This window comes from Furipterus horrens, unplaced genomic scaffold, assembly GCF_987537825.1.
Source record: "Furipterus horrens unplaced genomic scaffold, mFurHor1.1.pri manual_scaffold_7, whole genome shotgun sequence".
NCBI classification, from domain to species: Eukaryota; Metazoa; Chordata; class Mammalia; order Chiroptera; family Furipteridae; genus Furipterus; species Furipterus horrens.
The window spans coordinates 53,506,786-53,523,851 of record NW_028327177.1 but is presented as its reverse complement, the minus strand read 5'-3'; the positions used below and the strand labels follow the sequence as shown (position 1 = coordinate 53,523,851).

Below are 17,066 nucleotides of genomic sequence, written 5' to 3'. Positions count from 1 at the left end.
GTCTCTGTAAATTTGCCTAGTTTAGGTACCAACAGATAAGTCTTAAAAAAATTACTTTGTTGCTTCTATGAAAAAAATACATTTTTTTAAGTCCATGATCAAAGAACACAGAAAAGAATAAAAGAAAATTACATCATAACCTATTGTCAACATTTGATGAACATCATCCCAGACACTTTTGTATGCATATAGATTTACAAACTGTGGGAAGAAAATGTACAGATGGACAAATTTTATAAAAATGATATTATTCAAAACATGCTTGTTTTAGTTAAAAGTTCAATTTTTCTTTAACAGAAGAAAAAACAATGGAAGGTATTGTCAAACTTGAGATAAATGATTTTCAAAAAATTATACTTTACTGATTGTTATTACACTTGTCCTGATTTTACCCCTTTGCCCCCCTCAACCCAGCACCCCCTACTTCTTCAGGCAATGCCCCCACCTTTGTTCATGTTCATGGGTAATGCATGTGAGTTCTTTGCCTACTCCATTTCCTATATTGTACTTTACATCCCCATGGCTATACTTTTTTTAAAAACATGCTTTATTTATTTATTTATTTATTTTCACTGTGTGGTTGCCTCTCACTTGTGTCCCCAACTGGGGATCTGACGTGCAACCTAGTAATATGCCCTGACTGGGAATCGAACCGGCGACACTTGGCTCGCAGGCCGATGCTCAATCCACTGAGCCACAGCAGCCAGGGTCTGCTTTATTTTTTATGCTATTACAGTTGTCCAAATTTCTTTTCCCTTTGTTACCTTCCACCCAGTGACCCTCCTCCATCCAGTTGTCCCCCCACCTTAGTCCATGACCATTGGTTGTGCCTTTAGTTCTTCTCAACATCTTCCTATCTACTCCACTCCCTCCTACTATGCTTCTTAATTCCTATACCATCTCCCTCCTTTTCCCCCCTACCTCCTTCCCACTGACTTCCCCACAAAATGTTTCCCATACCTATAATTCTTTTCCCACTCTCGTGGCCTACTTAGTCTGCCTTTGTTTTGATTCCCTAACTTCTGTTGTTGGTTGTTGTGATACAGTTTTCATTTTAATGTTCATAGTGTTGATCCTCTTTCTCCTAAACAAATCCCTTTAACATTTCATATAACAGTGGTTTGGATCTAATGAACTCCTTCAGTTTTACTTTTTCCTGGAAGCACTTTCTCTGCCCTTCTATTCTGAATAGATATATATATATATAGTAGGAAAATATGGAATGTTTCTGTTATAAGGGACAGATTTATACTTGAGCAACTTATCCTGTTTGAGTGCAGGAGATATGATATGTGCTTCAATATTTGAACATTTACTATGTGTAACTGTGTTACAAAAGGCTTTCTGGACACTGCAGAAACAGAAAATGCTAAAGAATAAGAGGACAGGATCTATTCTCTAGGAGTTGGTATAAAAGACCATGAAAACTTCAGAAGGCATATTGTTAAATTAAATAATAAACTAAAGATACAACATAGATACATAGTCTCCAAAGTTATGTCATGTGGTTTTAGGTAACAGTAAGTATGAGGTGGGACCCAAAACAAAAGATTATTTATTTATAAAAAATTGTGTATTTATTCTTACATATTTAAACTTCAGTCACCTTCAAATACTCTCCATTTGATGGAATACATGCATCAACATGTTTTTTCCACTGCTCAAAACAGTTTTTGAACTCATCGATTTTGATACCTTTTAGTGCTTCTGCCTTTTGTTTGTTTGTTTGTCTGTTTGTTTCACCTCTTCCACATTGGCAAAACATTTACATTTGAGGACTTTTTTCATGTGGGGAAATAAAAAAATCGCAAAGGGCAAGATCGATTGAATAGGGAGGGTGGGGCACAGAGGTCTTGCTCTTTTGGGTCAAAAATTGTTGAATACTCAACATGGTGTGGGCAGGTGTGCTCATAAGTCCCCCATCATGAAATGGGCAAACATGTTAAGAGTCTTCAAACAAAAATTTACTGAAGATGAATGCAGCCTCTCACAATACCAGCTGATGCACTGATACAGATGAGTTCCTAGAACACTCACATAGCCAGAGAAGCCTATGCTACAAGATAATTCTGGTTTTCTTTGGTTCCTTGTGTTTAACTTTTGTCCCCCAGGAGAAAACAGGTGACCCTTGTATTAAAGGTGATTGAGCAACTGTGGCCCTCAAAGCGGTATTTTAAATGTAGTCTGGCAAGAAACTTAAGTGCCAAAGTTTACTTGGGTGATATAAGGTTAATGACATTTAGTGTTCATATGTTAGAAGAAAAGGCTCATTTGATTGTGACCTGAAATCTACTTCAGCAGTATAACTCTAAAACAGTGCCATCCTTCTTCAGTTAAAGCACTCCTCTGTCATGTTGACAGCCACCAACTTTGATGATTATTGGATCCACCCATTGGTCATGTCTCTATTAACCCCAGAAGACCAAGGGCATTAGGAACAAAAACTATTTTGAGTCTCTGCAGCCTGGAACCAATGTTTGTGAAAGAGGGTTTTATATTCACAGGTATAGGCTCAGGGACATAACTATGAAATTAAGTGGAGATGAATATACAATGTATGGGTTTATCTTTCTATTTTGTACTAAAATTCTTAATATAAATTTTCTTTATGTGAGTGTATTTTACTCAGTAGTGGTTTATGTCATTGCTCTTCTTGTAGAATGTGTTAGTCTAAATCATATTCTGTTTATTTTACAGCTTTGGGAATAATAGCTTAAGTAATCATGCTCCATAAACAACTGGTGTGATGTGGATAGCAATTATGTTCTTTCTTCTCTACAAGGCTTCAAGTTCAGACATTGACTTTGTTATAGATTATTTTTCAACTTCTCATAAGACAAGTGATTGGTTCTGATAACATAAAATTAACATTGGTTTCTAATGAGATTAATATTAAAATGTCTTTTGGACAAACTTTAATTTTTCTTATAAGAGCAATCTAAAAATGATGCAAAGAATTTAGAATTTCCATTATTTAGAATTAATGTTGTCATAATTCAACAATATTAAAAACTGTGCTCTATAATTGAATTTCATTATCAAAAATGCAAGGGTGGGAAAAAGTAGGTTTATAGTTATACATATGGAAATAAAATAATATTTAAAAAATAATAATACAAAAATAAACTGTTTCATGTACTCACAACTCTAAACCTACTTTTTCCCACCCCTGTATATTATTGATAGTTAAATATTTTACTACATATAAATTAAACATGACCTCAGTCATATGCATAAAGATTTATTTTAAATAATAAATCTATATTGTCATTAATGTTTTTGGTATTTTATCTTAATAAGCTTTTTTATTGATAGTATTTGTTATTATTGCACAACATATAATTTCAAAACAAATGACTTTAATCTTTTCTACAGAGAGAGTTCATTTATAATTTAGGTTTCCTAAAATATTTACAATTGAAAGAATATTAATTTTTTTTGTATATGGCCTTTATTATGTTGAGATATGCTCCCTCTATTCCCATTTTGCTGAGAGTTTTTATCATAAATGGGTGTTGTACTTTATCAAATGCTTTTTCTGCATCTATTGATATGATCATGTGGTTTTTGTCTTTCATTTTGTTTATGTGGTACATTATGTTTATTGATTTGCAAATATTAAACCATCCTTGCATCCCTGGGATGAATCCCACTTGATTGTGGTGTATGATCTTTCTAATGTGTTGTTGGATCCTGTTTGCCAATATTTTGTTGGCCTGTAGTTTTCTTTCTTTCTTTGTTGTGTCTTGACCTGGTTTTGGAATTAGGGTAATACTGGCTTCATAGAATGAGTTTGGGAGTCTTCCTTCTTCTTTGATTTTTTGGAATAGTCTGAGGAGGATAGGAGTTAGTTCTTTCCTAAATGTTTTGTAGAATTCACCTGTGAAGCCATCTGGACCAGGGCTTTTGTGTGCTGGGAGTTCTTTGATTATTGCTTCAATTTTACTAGTTGTTATTGGTCTATTCAGGTTTTCTGCTTCTTCTTAATTCAGTTTTGGAAGACTATATGTTTCCAGGAATTTGTCCATTTCCTCTAGGTTGTCAAATTTCTTGCCATACAGTTGTTCATAATAATTTCTTAGAATCCTTTGTATTTCTGTGGTATTGGTTGTGCTTTCTCCTCTTTTGTTTCTGATTTTATTTATTTGGGTCCTCTCTCTTTTTTTCTTGATGAGCCTGGTTAAAAGCTTATCAATTTTGTTTATCTTTTCAAAGAACCAGCTCCTACTTTTGTTGATCTTTTGAATTGTTAGTTTAGTCTCTATGTCATTTAATTCTGCTCTGATCTTGATGATTTCCTTCCTTCTACTCGCTCTGGGCTTTGCTTGTTGTTCTTCCTCTAGTTCTTGTAGGAAGAATATTAATTCTTCAGTAACAGGCTTACTATCATTAATGTTTTGTTCTATTTTATTTTCATTGTATTTGTTCCATGTTAGGAGAACTATCTAAAACTAATTTCTGAAGGCCATTGTATGATTTTCCAAACATTTTTAATACCACTTTAAAAAGATTTTATTCTAGTTGTTTGCACTAAATACTAACCCTCTCATTGTTAATATTTTATTCCTTTACCTTTCCTTATGTTCTTATTTTTGTCCTATGTTGTTCCTACATTTTTTACTATTTTGAGAAATGGTGGTAAATATAGCTTATATTTTATTTTTAATAGAATAATCATACATCATATATTTATTGAAAGGACAAAGATGATAAGATTCATATATTACAAATTTGATCAATGAGGAGAGTTAGGTTATACTTAGGGAAACTATAACAAAAATGACAGTAGAAAGCTCAAAAGTAAATATTTACACAGATAAATAAACCTGATCATCTAGTAAATATTCTAACGGAGAAAACATATCAATTCCACAAACGCTATTGAGGGTGGGTTAGTAGAACAAGATTTCAGTGATTCATATGTATTTCCCTCTCATCCACTACTTTCTATCATGCAGTGCTTATCTTCATAGGTGATTTTTAGCTTTCCAAAAGAGATTTATTCAAAGTTTTTTTTTCAGTTTGAAAATGAAAAGCTGCAAAGCTTGACAGAATACACTTAAAAACAAGGTTCCACATAAAATATTTTTATAAATTTATAAAATTGTATTTTTAACTAATAAGATCTAGCAAATAACATAAGTCCACAAAGTATTCAATATAGGCTTTTTAATTGATTGATAAAAGATGTTTAAGGATATTTTTTTCTGTCTTTATCTCCAAACTATCATTATTTTAGCTGATGGCACCAGTATTTTTTGAGATTTTCTTAGCTGATTCTTTATCAGACAAAAACTATTTTGAAGTGAATATTGAACTGTAAGAAAGACATGTTTTTGTACATGGCCTTACTGAAATCACATAAATCTTCTCAATTTCATTTTATTTTATGTTTGGAAAGAGAAATATCTTGCCAGTAAGTCTGATATTATAGATGAACCACTTGAGGATTCTCCAACTTTGCCCACCACATCCATGAATTTCCTATGACTTCATTAAATTCAGTAAGACAGGAAAGTAAAATTTTAAAAGGAAAAAAATAAAATAATCCAATAAGACAATTTATAAGTGAAAATAATCTTCATTAGTCTGATGTAAGATTATACCATACAGAGTTAGCATTGTTTGTTTCTCTAAAAAAAAATGAAAAATTATAATTGGATTTAATTAATGAAATTCTGAATTATGACTTTGCATAGCATAAGGTCAGTTATCTAAATTTCATATTCATTTTTATTTGGTTTTTAAAGTTTTTACATAACTTTCAACAAATGAAATTTTTTTCTTTCAGAATTTATATTAAATTCTTATAAAATGTCACTCATTAAATTGTCTGGAAGTAAATGTTATAGTTCATTTGAGATCCTGACTGAAAATATTTTGACACATATACTTCATCCTTCACTGTTTGAATATTCTGTTTCCTCTATTCTCTTGAGTGTTAAAGCAAATTAAAAATAATATGGTTTCAAAGTGAAAAAATCAGCTACCAAACGTTACTCTCTGTGATCTTGGTAGATAGTTACATAACAAAGCCTCCTTACTGCACAAATGATCTGCTTGTTTCTCCTGAAATGATATCATAATATTTATTTTTTAAAAGTTTCCATATGATATTTGAGATAATTTTGATATTAAAATTTTATTCATAAATGCTGTTTTATATACAATTATTTTCCTATGTCAATATATATTTATGGGCTGAAAACTGTTTCTCATAAAATCTGGGAAAACTTGCATCACCTTATTTTTGTTGTTCTTACTTTTATTATTTATTTATCATTACAGATTAAAAAAATCAACAGAAATTTTCCTGTAAACCAGCAGGTAAGATGGAGATATACTTGGACTGTCAAATTATATATTTATTACATTTTATTTATTACTAAAGATAATCTTGATTGAATTCACTTTTATATGGAAATAATTGATACTATCTTCAAGAAAATATATAGCTTATTAGATTCCATTCATATTATGTGATATATCTGTTTATCTAATCACATTACAAGCAGTTAAAAAAAAAATTTTACCTGAATAAACTAAGTACAAACTATTTTTACACAAATGAAATTTATTTAAATACAACGTTGAAGAAAAAGACGAGCAATTTACATGACATAATTTTACTGTATCAACATTTGGGAGAAATTTACATAAGTGACCTAAAAGTTAAAAGGGATTTAAAAAATTTGCTGACTGTATTTCAAATGAGTATAAATGCATAGAATAAAAATAATGTCTGATTAAACAAGCAAAGAACTTAGTTGACTTGTAAGACTAATTGATTATAGGATAAAATAATTATAGAAAAAATAACTGGTTCTCCTTACAACTTTACTATGCTAAAATTAAACTTTGTGTTTCTTTTATAAACATACTAGAAATATTAAGTTGAATAAGAAAAGTAAGTGGAAGCTTTGTGTTTTGACTCATGTCATCAGTCTCTTAAGGGTGTGTGATGATGGAACTGCAATCAAAAAGCATAAACTTACTATTGACAACAACCACAATTTGCAACTAAGGATCACAATTTAAATGTCTAAGACATTTTTTATAAGTGGTACACCAATCTAATGTTAATTTAAATGGTGAAAAAATTTTAAATAACTTATTAGCTTATAAAAACTAGGCTACTTTTCTTGCCTATACCTCAGTTCCCTCACCTGTCTGTATAAGCACAACTATCTTATACATTTATTTTTGAGGATTGAATGATAAAATATGTGAAGTTCTCCATATATGTCATTATTATCATTAATGTGTTTAATTTTTAACCTTTTTTCTTGTAATACAAAAATGTATGTTTTTTAATAAATTATATCACTGGTTATGTTACCTGCCCTGACTAGCCTGCCAAGCTGTGTGTTAGTGAAATATTAATGAGAACAACTTTGAAAAAATCATTATGTCTACAATTTTCTGAACTATGTATTTCTAGCCCTACGTGTCCCCTGCTTCCTAAATTCAGGTCATCATACCTGAGTCAATTTGATATTTTGGATAGATGTGTCAAGCTGTGTTTATAATTGAGGACCTTGCTTAAAATGCTTAGACCAGAGCTGCTGTCTCAGGAGCTCTGTGATGACCAGAGAAATTTTCTTTGTAGCTCTTATCCCATCCCAGGTGATCTCAATACTGGTATATGGGTGACATCTTAGGAAAACTAATTTAATGATTTCATATGACTGCAGTAGAGGAAAAATTTGTTAATGAGAAATTATTCAAATAGAAAGATGCATCAGTCATGGAGGAAGGTTGTAATGTCAACCAGTAGATGTGCTTGTTTTACTGTAAAATATACAAAAACATAGATCTACTTATTTTGAGACTTCTTGCCAAAAATAAAATGATAAACATTTTTTGAAAAACAGCTCTAATATCTGTGCTACCACCCCTCCTTGAACTTCCTAACTCAACATGTGAAGAATTCATAATAAGTCTAATTTATATTACTGTGAATGTTTCATAACCCTGATAACCTCACAGTTATTTTTTTTTATTTATGATGAAAACTACATTTAACACTTACTTCATAGTTCTTTTAAGTGGCTTGTAATATTCCTTGCCACTTCTGTATTCACTTAGGTTTTGAATAATCCTGAATGAAGTAAATAAGAATCTGAAAAACTTATGTATAAAATAAATAATGATAATAAATGTTTAATATTTTAACATATATAATAAATATAAATCAGCATTAGTATCAGTGGTCTTTTCTTTACAAGACTTTATGATATTATTATTGAAATTTAATGTGAAATCTTTTAGCATTTCATAATTTTAAAATTATAATGAATTCTTCCTGTCATTTAAAGTATGAAAGCAAGAGTTAACTGATTTTTTTCCTTAATACATTCCATCACATAAATAAAGATTTTCAGGAAATACAGCCAGTTCAACATTCATATAGATCCTTAACCTGCATAGTGTTATACCAATGAATTAGGAAAACAGAGTCTATTCCCTACTTAATAAAATATGAGCCACATTAAGGAATAAAAATCTAAAAACACATATAATCTCATTTCTCATCCAGATTTACCATTCAAACAGAACTCTTACCTTGAATTAAGCCACATTTTTGTTTTCACCTCAAATTTCTTCCTAACTTAATTTCTCACATAAAATTCTCTGAACCTTATATTATATATATGTTGATATGTGTTTTCTGATTGAATATTAATAATTCTGGCATATTTTAAAATATTAAGTGTTACAGAATGAAAACCAAGCTTCTTCATATCTCTAGGTCTCAAAATAGAAAAACAAGAATTCACCCAAGATACATTGTAACAGAAGTCTCAAGCATACTGCGGGACTTAATTTTGAATTTGTGGTACCAATGGGTTATGGTGACTGCAACCAGAGAAATTAAAACAAAAACAAAACATAAAGGACTCTGGAACTGGAAAAATTCACTATTGTCTGGGAGTGGCCAGTACCACAGATTGGCTTTCTAGGGATAATCACACAGTCCAGAATATAGGAGACATTCAGTAAAACTACATTCACCAAAGAAGAGATTATAATCAAATATTATAAATCACATGAGGAAATAAGCCATTCTAAGAGAAAATATAGTGTGAAGATTAAAGAGCAATCAAAAATCGTTTCTTACTTAAAAAAATATTTTACTATTTATTCTATTACAGTTGTCTCACTTTTTCTTCCTTTTGTCCCCCTTCACCCAGCCTACACCTCTATCCCACAGTCAATGATCTCTCAATTGTTCATGTCTATACATCATTCATGCATGTTCTTTAACTAGTCCCTTCTCCTTCCTTCCACCATTCCCCACTCCATCCTCCCCTTCAGACGTTTTTGTTTGTTTTAAAAAAGAAATATATGCAAGTGAAATAAGCCAGTCAGAGAAAGACAAATACCACATGATTTCACTCATATGTAGAATCTAGTGAACAAAATGAATTAATGAACAAAAAGAAACAGACTCAGAGAAAACAGGATGACAGCTATGGTGGGGGGAGTTGAGGAGGTGGAGGGATGGGAAAAAAAGACTCATAGACATGGACAACAGAGTGGTTATTGTGGGGGGGAGAGCATAAGGGGGCTAAATGGTAATGAAAAATACAATAAAAGTAAAATAAAGTGAACCTCTTATAGACAGCAAAAGAAAAAAAAAGGAATATAAATTGTAAGTCAAGAAGCAGACATGTCAAAAATGTAAATCTGCAAAAGAACCAAATAGAAGTTCAAATATGTAAAAGGTGTGTATTTAAAATTAAAATAGTTAACTAATTGAAAAATAAATTAAAATGAAGCAAATATATAACTGAAAGTAACATATCTGAGCATATCATCACAGTGTGTCAAACTTAAAAGGGGAAAACATATGAAATCTAATGTAAGACATAATGTTTAGAATGAGAAGTTCCAAAAAATAAATACAGCAGAAACACTGAAGAAAATGCACAAGAGGAAATATATGAAGATGATGGCTATGAGTTCCTATGAAATTTTTAAGAACAAAACTAACCCTTGACCATGATGAAGAGAAACAAAGCCACACCAACAAAGTATCTGAAGGACCCTAAATATCCAATATGTTGGGTACTGTGCAGACATTAAAAGAATGAGATGGCTCTAAGTGAAATAAGCCAGTCAGAGAAAGACATGTTTTTTGACTAGTCCCTTCCCCTTCCTTCCATCATTTCCCACTCCCTCCTCCCCTTCAGACATTTTTGTTTGTTTTAAAAAATAAATATATGCAAGTGAAATAAGCCAGTCAGAGAAAGACAAATACCAAATACTCATATGTGGAATCTAATGAACCAACTGAACTAACAAGTAGAATAAAGACAGACTCATAGGTAGCAGGATGACAACTAAGGGTGGGAGAGGATAGGGGTTGGATTAATTAAGCAAAAATGGAAAAAGACTCATGGTCATGGATAACAGTGGTGATTGCAGAGGTGAGTGGTATAAGAGGGCTAAATGGTAATGGGGAAATGGGGAAATACAATAAAAATAAAACAAAATAAACAAAAAAAAAAGATGAGATAGCTCCCTTGGTACTGGTATGGAAGATTGTTCATGAAAATTTATTAAATGGCAATGTAACCCTGGCTGGTGTGGCTCAGTTAGTTGGAGCATCATTCAGTACACTGAAAGGTCATGGGTTCCATTGCAATCTTTGCACATACCCAGGTTGCAGCTTCAATCCGTGTTGGGACATATACAGAAAGGTGACCAATCATTCAATGTGCTCTCTCTGATATAAGTCTCTCTCTCTCTCTCTCTCTCTCTCTCTCTCTCTCTCTCTCTCCCATGTGCACGCTCTCACTCTCTCTTGCTCTCTCTTTAAAAGCAACAAAAAATGTACTCGGGTGAGAACTTAAAAAATGTTTTAATAAAAAATAAATAAATAATGACAATAGCAAAGCAAGAAAACAAAAATAAAAGTAAACCACTATTTTAAAATAAAAGATTTAGAATGAGTCATACACATTCTGTGCAGAAATCAAAAAATCTCAAGAAATACAATAATCTGGTAAAAATGTTTATGTTTGGTAGAAGCCTAGTGTCCATCTCATTGTGCAGATTTATTCCCAAGCACTGGTGCTTAAGTTCTGTTCCTTTCTGTTGTGAGCTTTTTCATTTGAACATCCACTCACTTTGTTAAGTACCCTATTCAATTCCTGCACCAAGACATTATACTTTTGTTATGAGTTCAGATGTGTATTAACAATTTTTCTTGCTACTTTCTATTTTGCATTTCTATATACTGGGATCAGTTCATTCTGCTGTGTTTATTGGAAGTCCTCTGGTTTGGGGCCCTTTTATTGCATAACTGAAGAAAATTATGTGCTTGCCATTTTTAAAGTGAATTTCTAATATGTGTGAGGTTGAGTATCTTTAAATGACTGTGATATTCTTTTAACATGTTTGTCTTTAAAGTTTGAACATGTTCCCATTTTTTTCTTTTCATTAAATCAATTTTGTTGTCCAGAATTTTCCCCCTTTGCTTTCCTCCTCCTACTCCTTTGTAGGTGACTTTCTGCTTTTCTCTTGTTGCTTTTAAAATTCTCTTTATCTTGAACCTTTGGCATTTTAATTATGATGTGTCTTGATGTGGTTTTTGGGGGGCCTAGCTTGTTTGGAACTCTCTGTGCTTCCTGAACTTGTATATCTATTTCCTTCGCCAAATTTGGGGAGTTTTACTTCATTATTTTCTCACATAAGTTTTCAATTGCTTGCTATTCCTCTTGTCCTTCTGGCATCCCTATAGTTCGGATGTCGGCACGTTTAAAGTTATCCCAGAGGTTCCTAAGCTACTTCTCATTTTTTTCAATTCTTGTTTCCTCATTCTATACTGATTGACTATTTTTTTTCTTTCATATGTTCCAAATCATTAATTTCAATCCTGGTCTCCTTCCCATTGGTTTTGTGTGGGTTTTCCTTTGTTTCATTTAGCATAGCCTTCACTTCTTCCCTTATGCATTTGCCACACGTAAGCATATTTGTCAAGCCTGTGAGCATCTTTATCACCAGTGTTTTGAACTCTATGTCTGTTAGGTTGGCTATCTCCTTGTTTGTTAGGTTAGTTATCTTCTCATCATTTAGTTCTTCCGCTGGAACCTTGATCCATTTCTCTTTTTGGGCCATACTTCTCTCTCTCCTCATCTTGACAGGCTCCTGTGTTTGTATGCCTCTGTGTCTTAGGCAGAGCTGTCACTCCTGTTACATTGTAAGGGGTGGAGCCTTATGTATTCATCAGTACAGGGTGACCTGTTTCTCCTCGTTGTGGTGCTATGTGTGGGGGAGGGCATCTGAGAGGGAACAATGCCACTTTCTCAGCACTCGCTCCTTTTCCAGGAATTTCTCCCACTTTAATATGGTACTGATGCCTCTCTAGCTGTTGCCCTGGCTGTTATTCCCAGAGTGGGTGGGTCTGCAGATGTTCTAGGACCATGGGGGCCTTTTATCCAAGCAGACTCTGCTGATAGACTGGCAGTTTCTGCCTTTGCCCTGATCCCCACTGGTTTGCACAGTCAGAAGCAATGAGACTTTATTTTCCCCAGTACTGGACCTGTGAGCTGCATGGTCAGTCTGGTGTTGGGAGTGCTCCCCAGGTGTCCCTTCCAACTTTTTAAAACGTGTGACTTCACTTTTCACTGGACCACTGCCGCTACCATTCCTGCCACCACCACACCGCATCCACTCTGCTCAGGCCCCACCCCTACTACTTGTCTGGATGAGTATTTGTCCTTTATATATTTGTTTGTTGAACTTCCATACAGCTTGGTTTTCTGGAATGTCTGGTTGTCTCTAGTTTTGAGGTAGTTGTATTCCTCCTTAGTTGTGGAAGGAGATACAGCATGTCTTTCTAGATCTCCATCTTGGCTGTGAGTCTCCCCTTTTCATTTTGATGATGGTTTCTTTAGCCACACAGAAGCTTATTAGTTTGATATAGTCTCATTTGTTTATTATTTTCTTTCTTTCTCTTGACCTAGGAAATATATTGGAAAAATATTGCTACATGTGATATCTGAAATTATCCTGCTTATGTTTTCTTTAGGACTTTTATGGTGCCATGACTTATATTTAAGTCTTTTATCCATTTTGAGTTTGTTCTGGTGTATGGTGTAAGTTTGTGGTCTAGTTTCATTTTTTGCATCTACCAGTCCAGTTCTCCACTTATTGGAGGCTATTTTTACTCCATTGTATGCACATGCCCCCTTTTCAAATACAAATGACTATAGATACTTGGGTTTATTTCTGGAAACTGTATTTTGTTCCATTGATCTATCTGTCTTTATGCCAGTACCAGACTGTTTGATTTTAGTGGCCTTATAGTGTAGTTTGATATTGGGTATTGTGATTCCTCACAGTTTGTCCTTCTCAAGGTTGCTGAGACTATTTTGGATCTTTTAAAATTTCATATAAATTTTTGAAATATTTGTTCTAGATCTGTGAAATATGCCATTGGTATTTTAATAGGGATTGTGTTGAATCTATACATTGTTTTGGGTACTATGGACATTTTAATGATGTTAATTCCTCCAATTTATGAACACACTTTATGCTTCCATTTATTTCTATCTTTCTTAATTTCTTTCTTCAGTATTCTATAGTTTCCCGAGGACAGGTCTTTTACCCACTTGGTTAAATTTATTTGTAGGTACATTATTTTTCTTGTTGGTATAGTAAATGGAATTTTTTTTCTAGTTTCTCTTTCTTAAATTTCATTGTTGGTGTACAAAGATACCCTCAACTTCTGAATATTGACTTCGTATTCTGTTATTTTGCCAAATGCAGTTAATAGGTCAAGTAGTTTTTTGGTGGAGGGGACTATAGGGTTTTCTATGTATATACACTATTATGTAATCTGTGAATAGTGATAGTTTTACTTCCTCCTTTTCAATTTGGATGTCTTTTATATATTTTTCTTGTCTGATTGCTGTGGCTAGAATTCCCAGTATTATGTTGACTAAGAGTGGTAAAAGTGGACACCCTTTATTGTTCCTGATCTTTAGGGGAAAGCTTCTAGATTTGCCCCTTGAGTATAATATTGGCTGTAGGTTTCTTCTATATGGCTTTTATTTTGTTGAAGTATGCTCCCTTTAATCCCAGTTTTCTGAGTGTCTTTAACATAAATGGGTGTTGGATTTTATCACATGCTTTTTCAGCACCTATTAATATGATCCTGTGATCTTTGTCCTTCATTTTATTTATGTGGTATGTTAACTTTATTGATTTGCAAATATTGTACCATCCTTGCATCCTTGGAATAAATCCCACTTGATCATGCTGTATGATCTTTTTAATGTATTTCTGAATCCACGCTGTCAGTGCTTTGTTGGTAATGTTAGCATCTATGTTCATCAGTGATATTGGACTGTAGTTTTCTTTTTGTATGTGTCTTTACCTGGTTTTGGAAATAGGATGATACTGGCCTCATAAAAATGGTTTAGGAGACTTCTCTCTTCCTGAAATTTTTTTGGAAAAGTTTGATAAATTTAGGAATTAATTCTCCCTTAAATGTTTGGTAAAATTTACCTGTGAAGCTATCTGGTCCAGGGCTTGTGTGCTGGGAATTTTTTTTTTTTTAATTACTGCTTCAATTTAACTAGTTATTATTGGTCTTGTCAGGCTATCTGAATGTTTTTGATTTGGTGTTGGCAGATTGCATGTTTCTAGAAATCTTTCCATTTTTCCCCAGTTGTTCAATTCTTGGTATAGAGTTGTTCATAGTAAATTCTTACAATCCTTTGTATTTCTGTGGTATCAGTTGTATCTTCTCTTTCACTTATGATTTTATTTACTTCTGTCCTCTCTCTTTTCTTCTTGAGTCTGGTTAAATATTTGTTAATTTTGTTTATCTTTTCAAAGAATCTGCTCCTGGATTGATTGATCCTTGGAATTGTTCTTTTAGTCTCTATGTCATTTAATTCTGCCCTGATTTTGATTATTTCTGTCCTTCAACTTGCTCTGGGAATTGTTTGTGTTTGTCCTTCTAGTACTTTTAGATGTAGGGTTAGGCTTTTCATTTGAGATGCTTCTGTCTTCTTTAGGTAGGCCTGTATTGCTATGAACTTCTCTCTCAGGAATACCTTTGTTGTGTCCCATATGTTTTCAGTTGCTGTATGTTCATTTTCATTTGTTTCCAGATACTTTTTATTTATTCATTGATCCTATTGTTGACCCATTCATTATTTGGTTTCCATGTATTTGCATGTTTTTGATTTTTTTCTAGATGTTCATTTCTAGTTTTAATTCATTGTGATTTGAACACATGCTTGATATGACTTCAATTTTCTTGATTTTTTTGAGGCTTGTTTTGTGTCCTACCATGTGGTCTACCCTTGAAAATTTTCCATGTACATTTGAAGAATGTATATTTTTCTCCTTTGGTGTGAAAAACTCTGTGTGTATCAGTTAAATCCATTTGATCTAGAATGTTGTACAGTGCCACAAATCCTTGTTGTTTCTTTGTTTGGAAGATCTGTCCGTTGCTTTCAAAGAGATATTAAAAACCCCTACAATGACTTTGTTGTCAATATTATTCTTGAACCTTCAAGATTTTCTTTGTATATTTAGGTGCTCCTATGTTGGGTGCATATATGTTTACAAGGGTTATGTCTTGCTCTTAGACCATTCCTTTAAGTATTATGTATTGACTTTCTTTGTCTCTTTTTATGGCTTTTGTTTTGAAGTCTATTCTGTCTTATATAAATATTGCTACAACAATATTTTGTGCCTGTTTGCTTGGAATATTTTTTCCATCTCTTCATTGTCAGCATATGTAGATTTTTTGTTCTAAGGTGGGTATCTCGTAGACAGCATATGTGTGGGTCATGTTTTCTAATCCACTCAGCTGCCCTTTGTCTTTTGATTAGAGCTTTTAATCCATTTGGTTTATTGATATTATTGATAGGTACTTATTCATTGCCTTTTTTTTCTGTGCTTGTGTTTCTCTCTCTCTCTTTCTCCTTTTTGTAGCAGTCCCTTTAACATCTCATGCAGTGCTGGCTTGGTGGAGATGTACTCCTTTTGCCTTCTTTTGTCTGGGAAGTTTTTTATTTCACCTTCTTTTAAAATGAGAGCCTTGTTGGATAGAATAGTCTTGGTTGTGGGTCCTTGCTTTTCATTATCTGGAATAATTTGTGCCAAACTCTTCTGGCTTGTTGTGTTTCTGTTGAAAAATCTGCTCATAGCCTTATTGAATCTCCTTGTATGTTACTAGCTGTTTCACCCTTGTTGTCTATAAAATTCTTTCTTTGTCTTTAAAATTTGTCATTTTAATTATGATGTTTCTTGGAGTAGGCCTCTTTGTGTTCATCTTGATTAGGACCCTCTGTGCTTCCTGAACTTGCATGACTTTTACCCTCACCAAGTTAGGGAAGTTGCTCTCATTATTTTTTTCAAACAAGTTTTCTATCCTTTGACCCTTTTCTACTCCTTCTGATATTACTATCATGCAAATGTTGTTATGTTTCATTTTGGCCTAAAGCTCCATTAAACTATTCTTATTCTTTTTGAGTCTTTAAGTTTTGTTGCTCTGACTAGGTATTTATTTCTGCTTTGTCTTCCAGCTTGCTGATTTGGTCCTCTGCTTCATCTAGCCTGATTTTAATCCCTTCTGGTATATTTTTCACTTCAGCTATTGTATTCTTCATTTATTACTAGTTCTTATTCATAGTTTCTTGTCCTTTTTCATCCTGCTGTGGTACCCACTAAATTTCTTGTAGTTCTCACTAAGTTCCTTGATGCATCCTTATAACCATTATTTTGAACCTTATATCTGATAGATTGTTTGCCTCAATTTCATTTAGCTCTTTTTCTAGGGATTCCTCCTTTCCTTTCACTGGGGTTCTTTCTTTGTCTTCCCATTTTAGGTGACTTGTTTTTGTTTTTTTCTGTGTCTCAGGTTGCTCTGCTTTGCCTGCCTGTCTTCATGAGGTGGGCTTCTGTGGTCAGAGTTCTGTGGAACTAGGTGGTGAAGTCTCTTTGATCTCCTGATCTGCATTCTCTACTGTTGGTCTTTAGTCATTTATGTGGGCTCTCTTGTTGTATTTGGGATTTGACTATTGGTGGCCCATTTG

At 33.1% G+C, this 17,066-nt stretch overlaps 1 protein-coding gene across 1 annotated transcript in view; it reads left to right on the top strand.

Moving 5' to 3' along the window:
* SNTG1 (syntrophin gamma 1) overlaps positions 1-17,066 on the top strand; it is an 850,024-nt gene that overhangs the window by 641,031 nt on the left and 191,927 nt on the right. Inside the window, exon 13 of the mRNA XM_090283711.1 lies at positions 6,289-6,327. Coding sequence (XP_090139837.1) covers positions 6,289-6,327 — 39 coding nt within the window. The remainder of the gene's footprint in view (positions 1-6,288; positions 6,328-17,066) is intronic.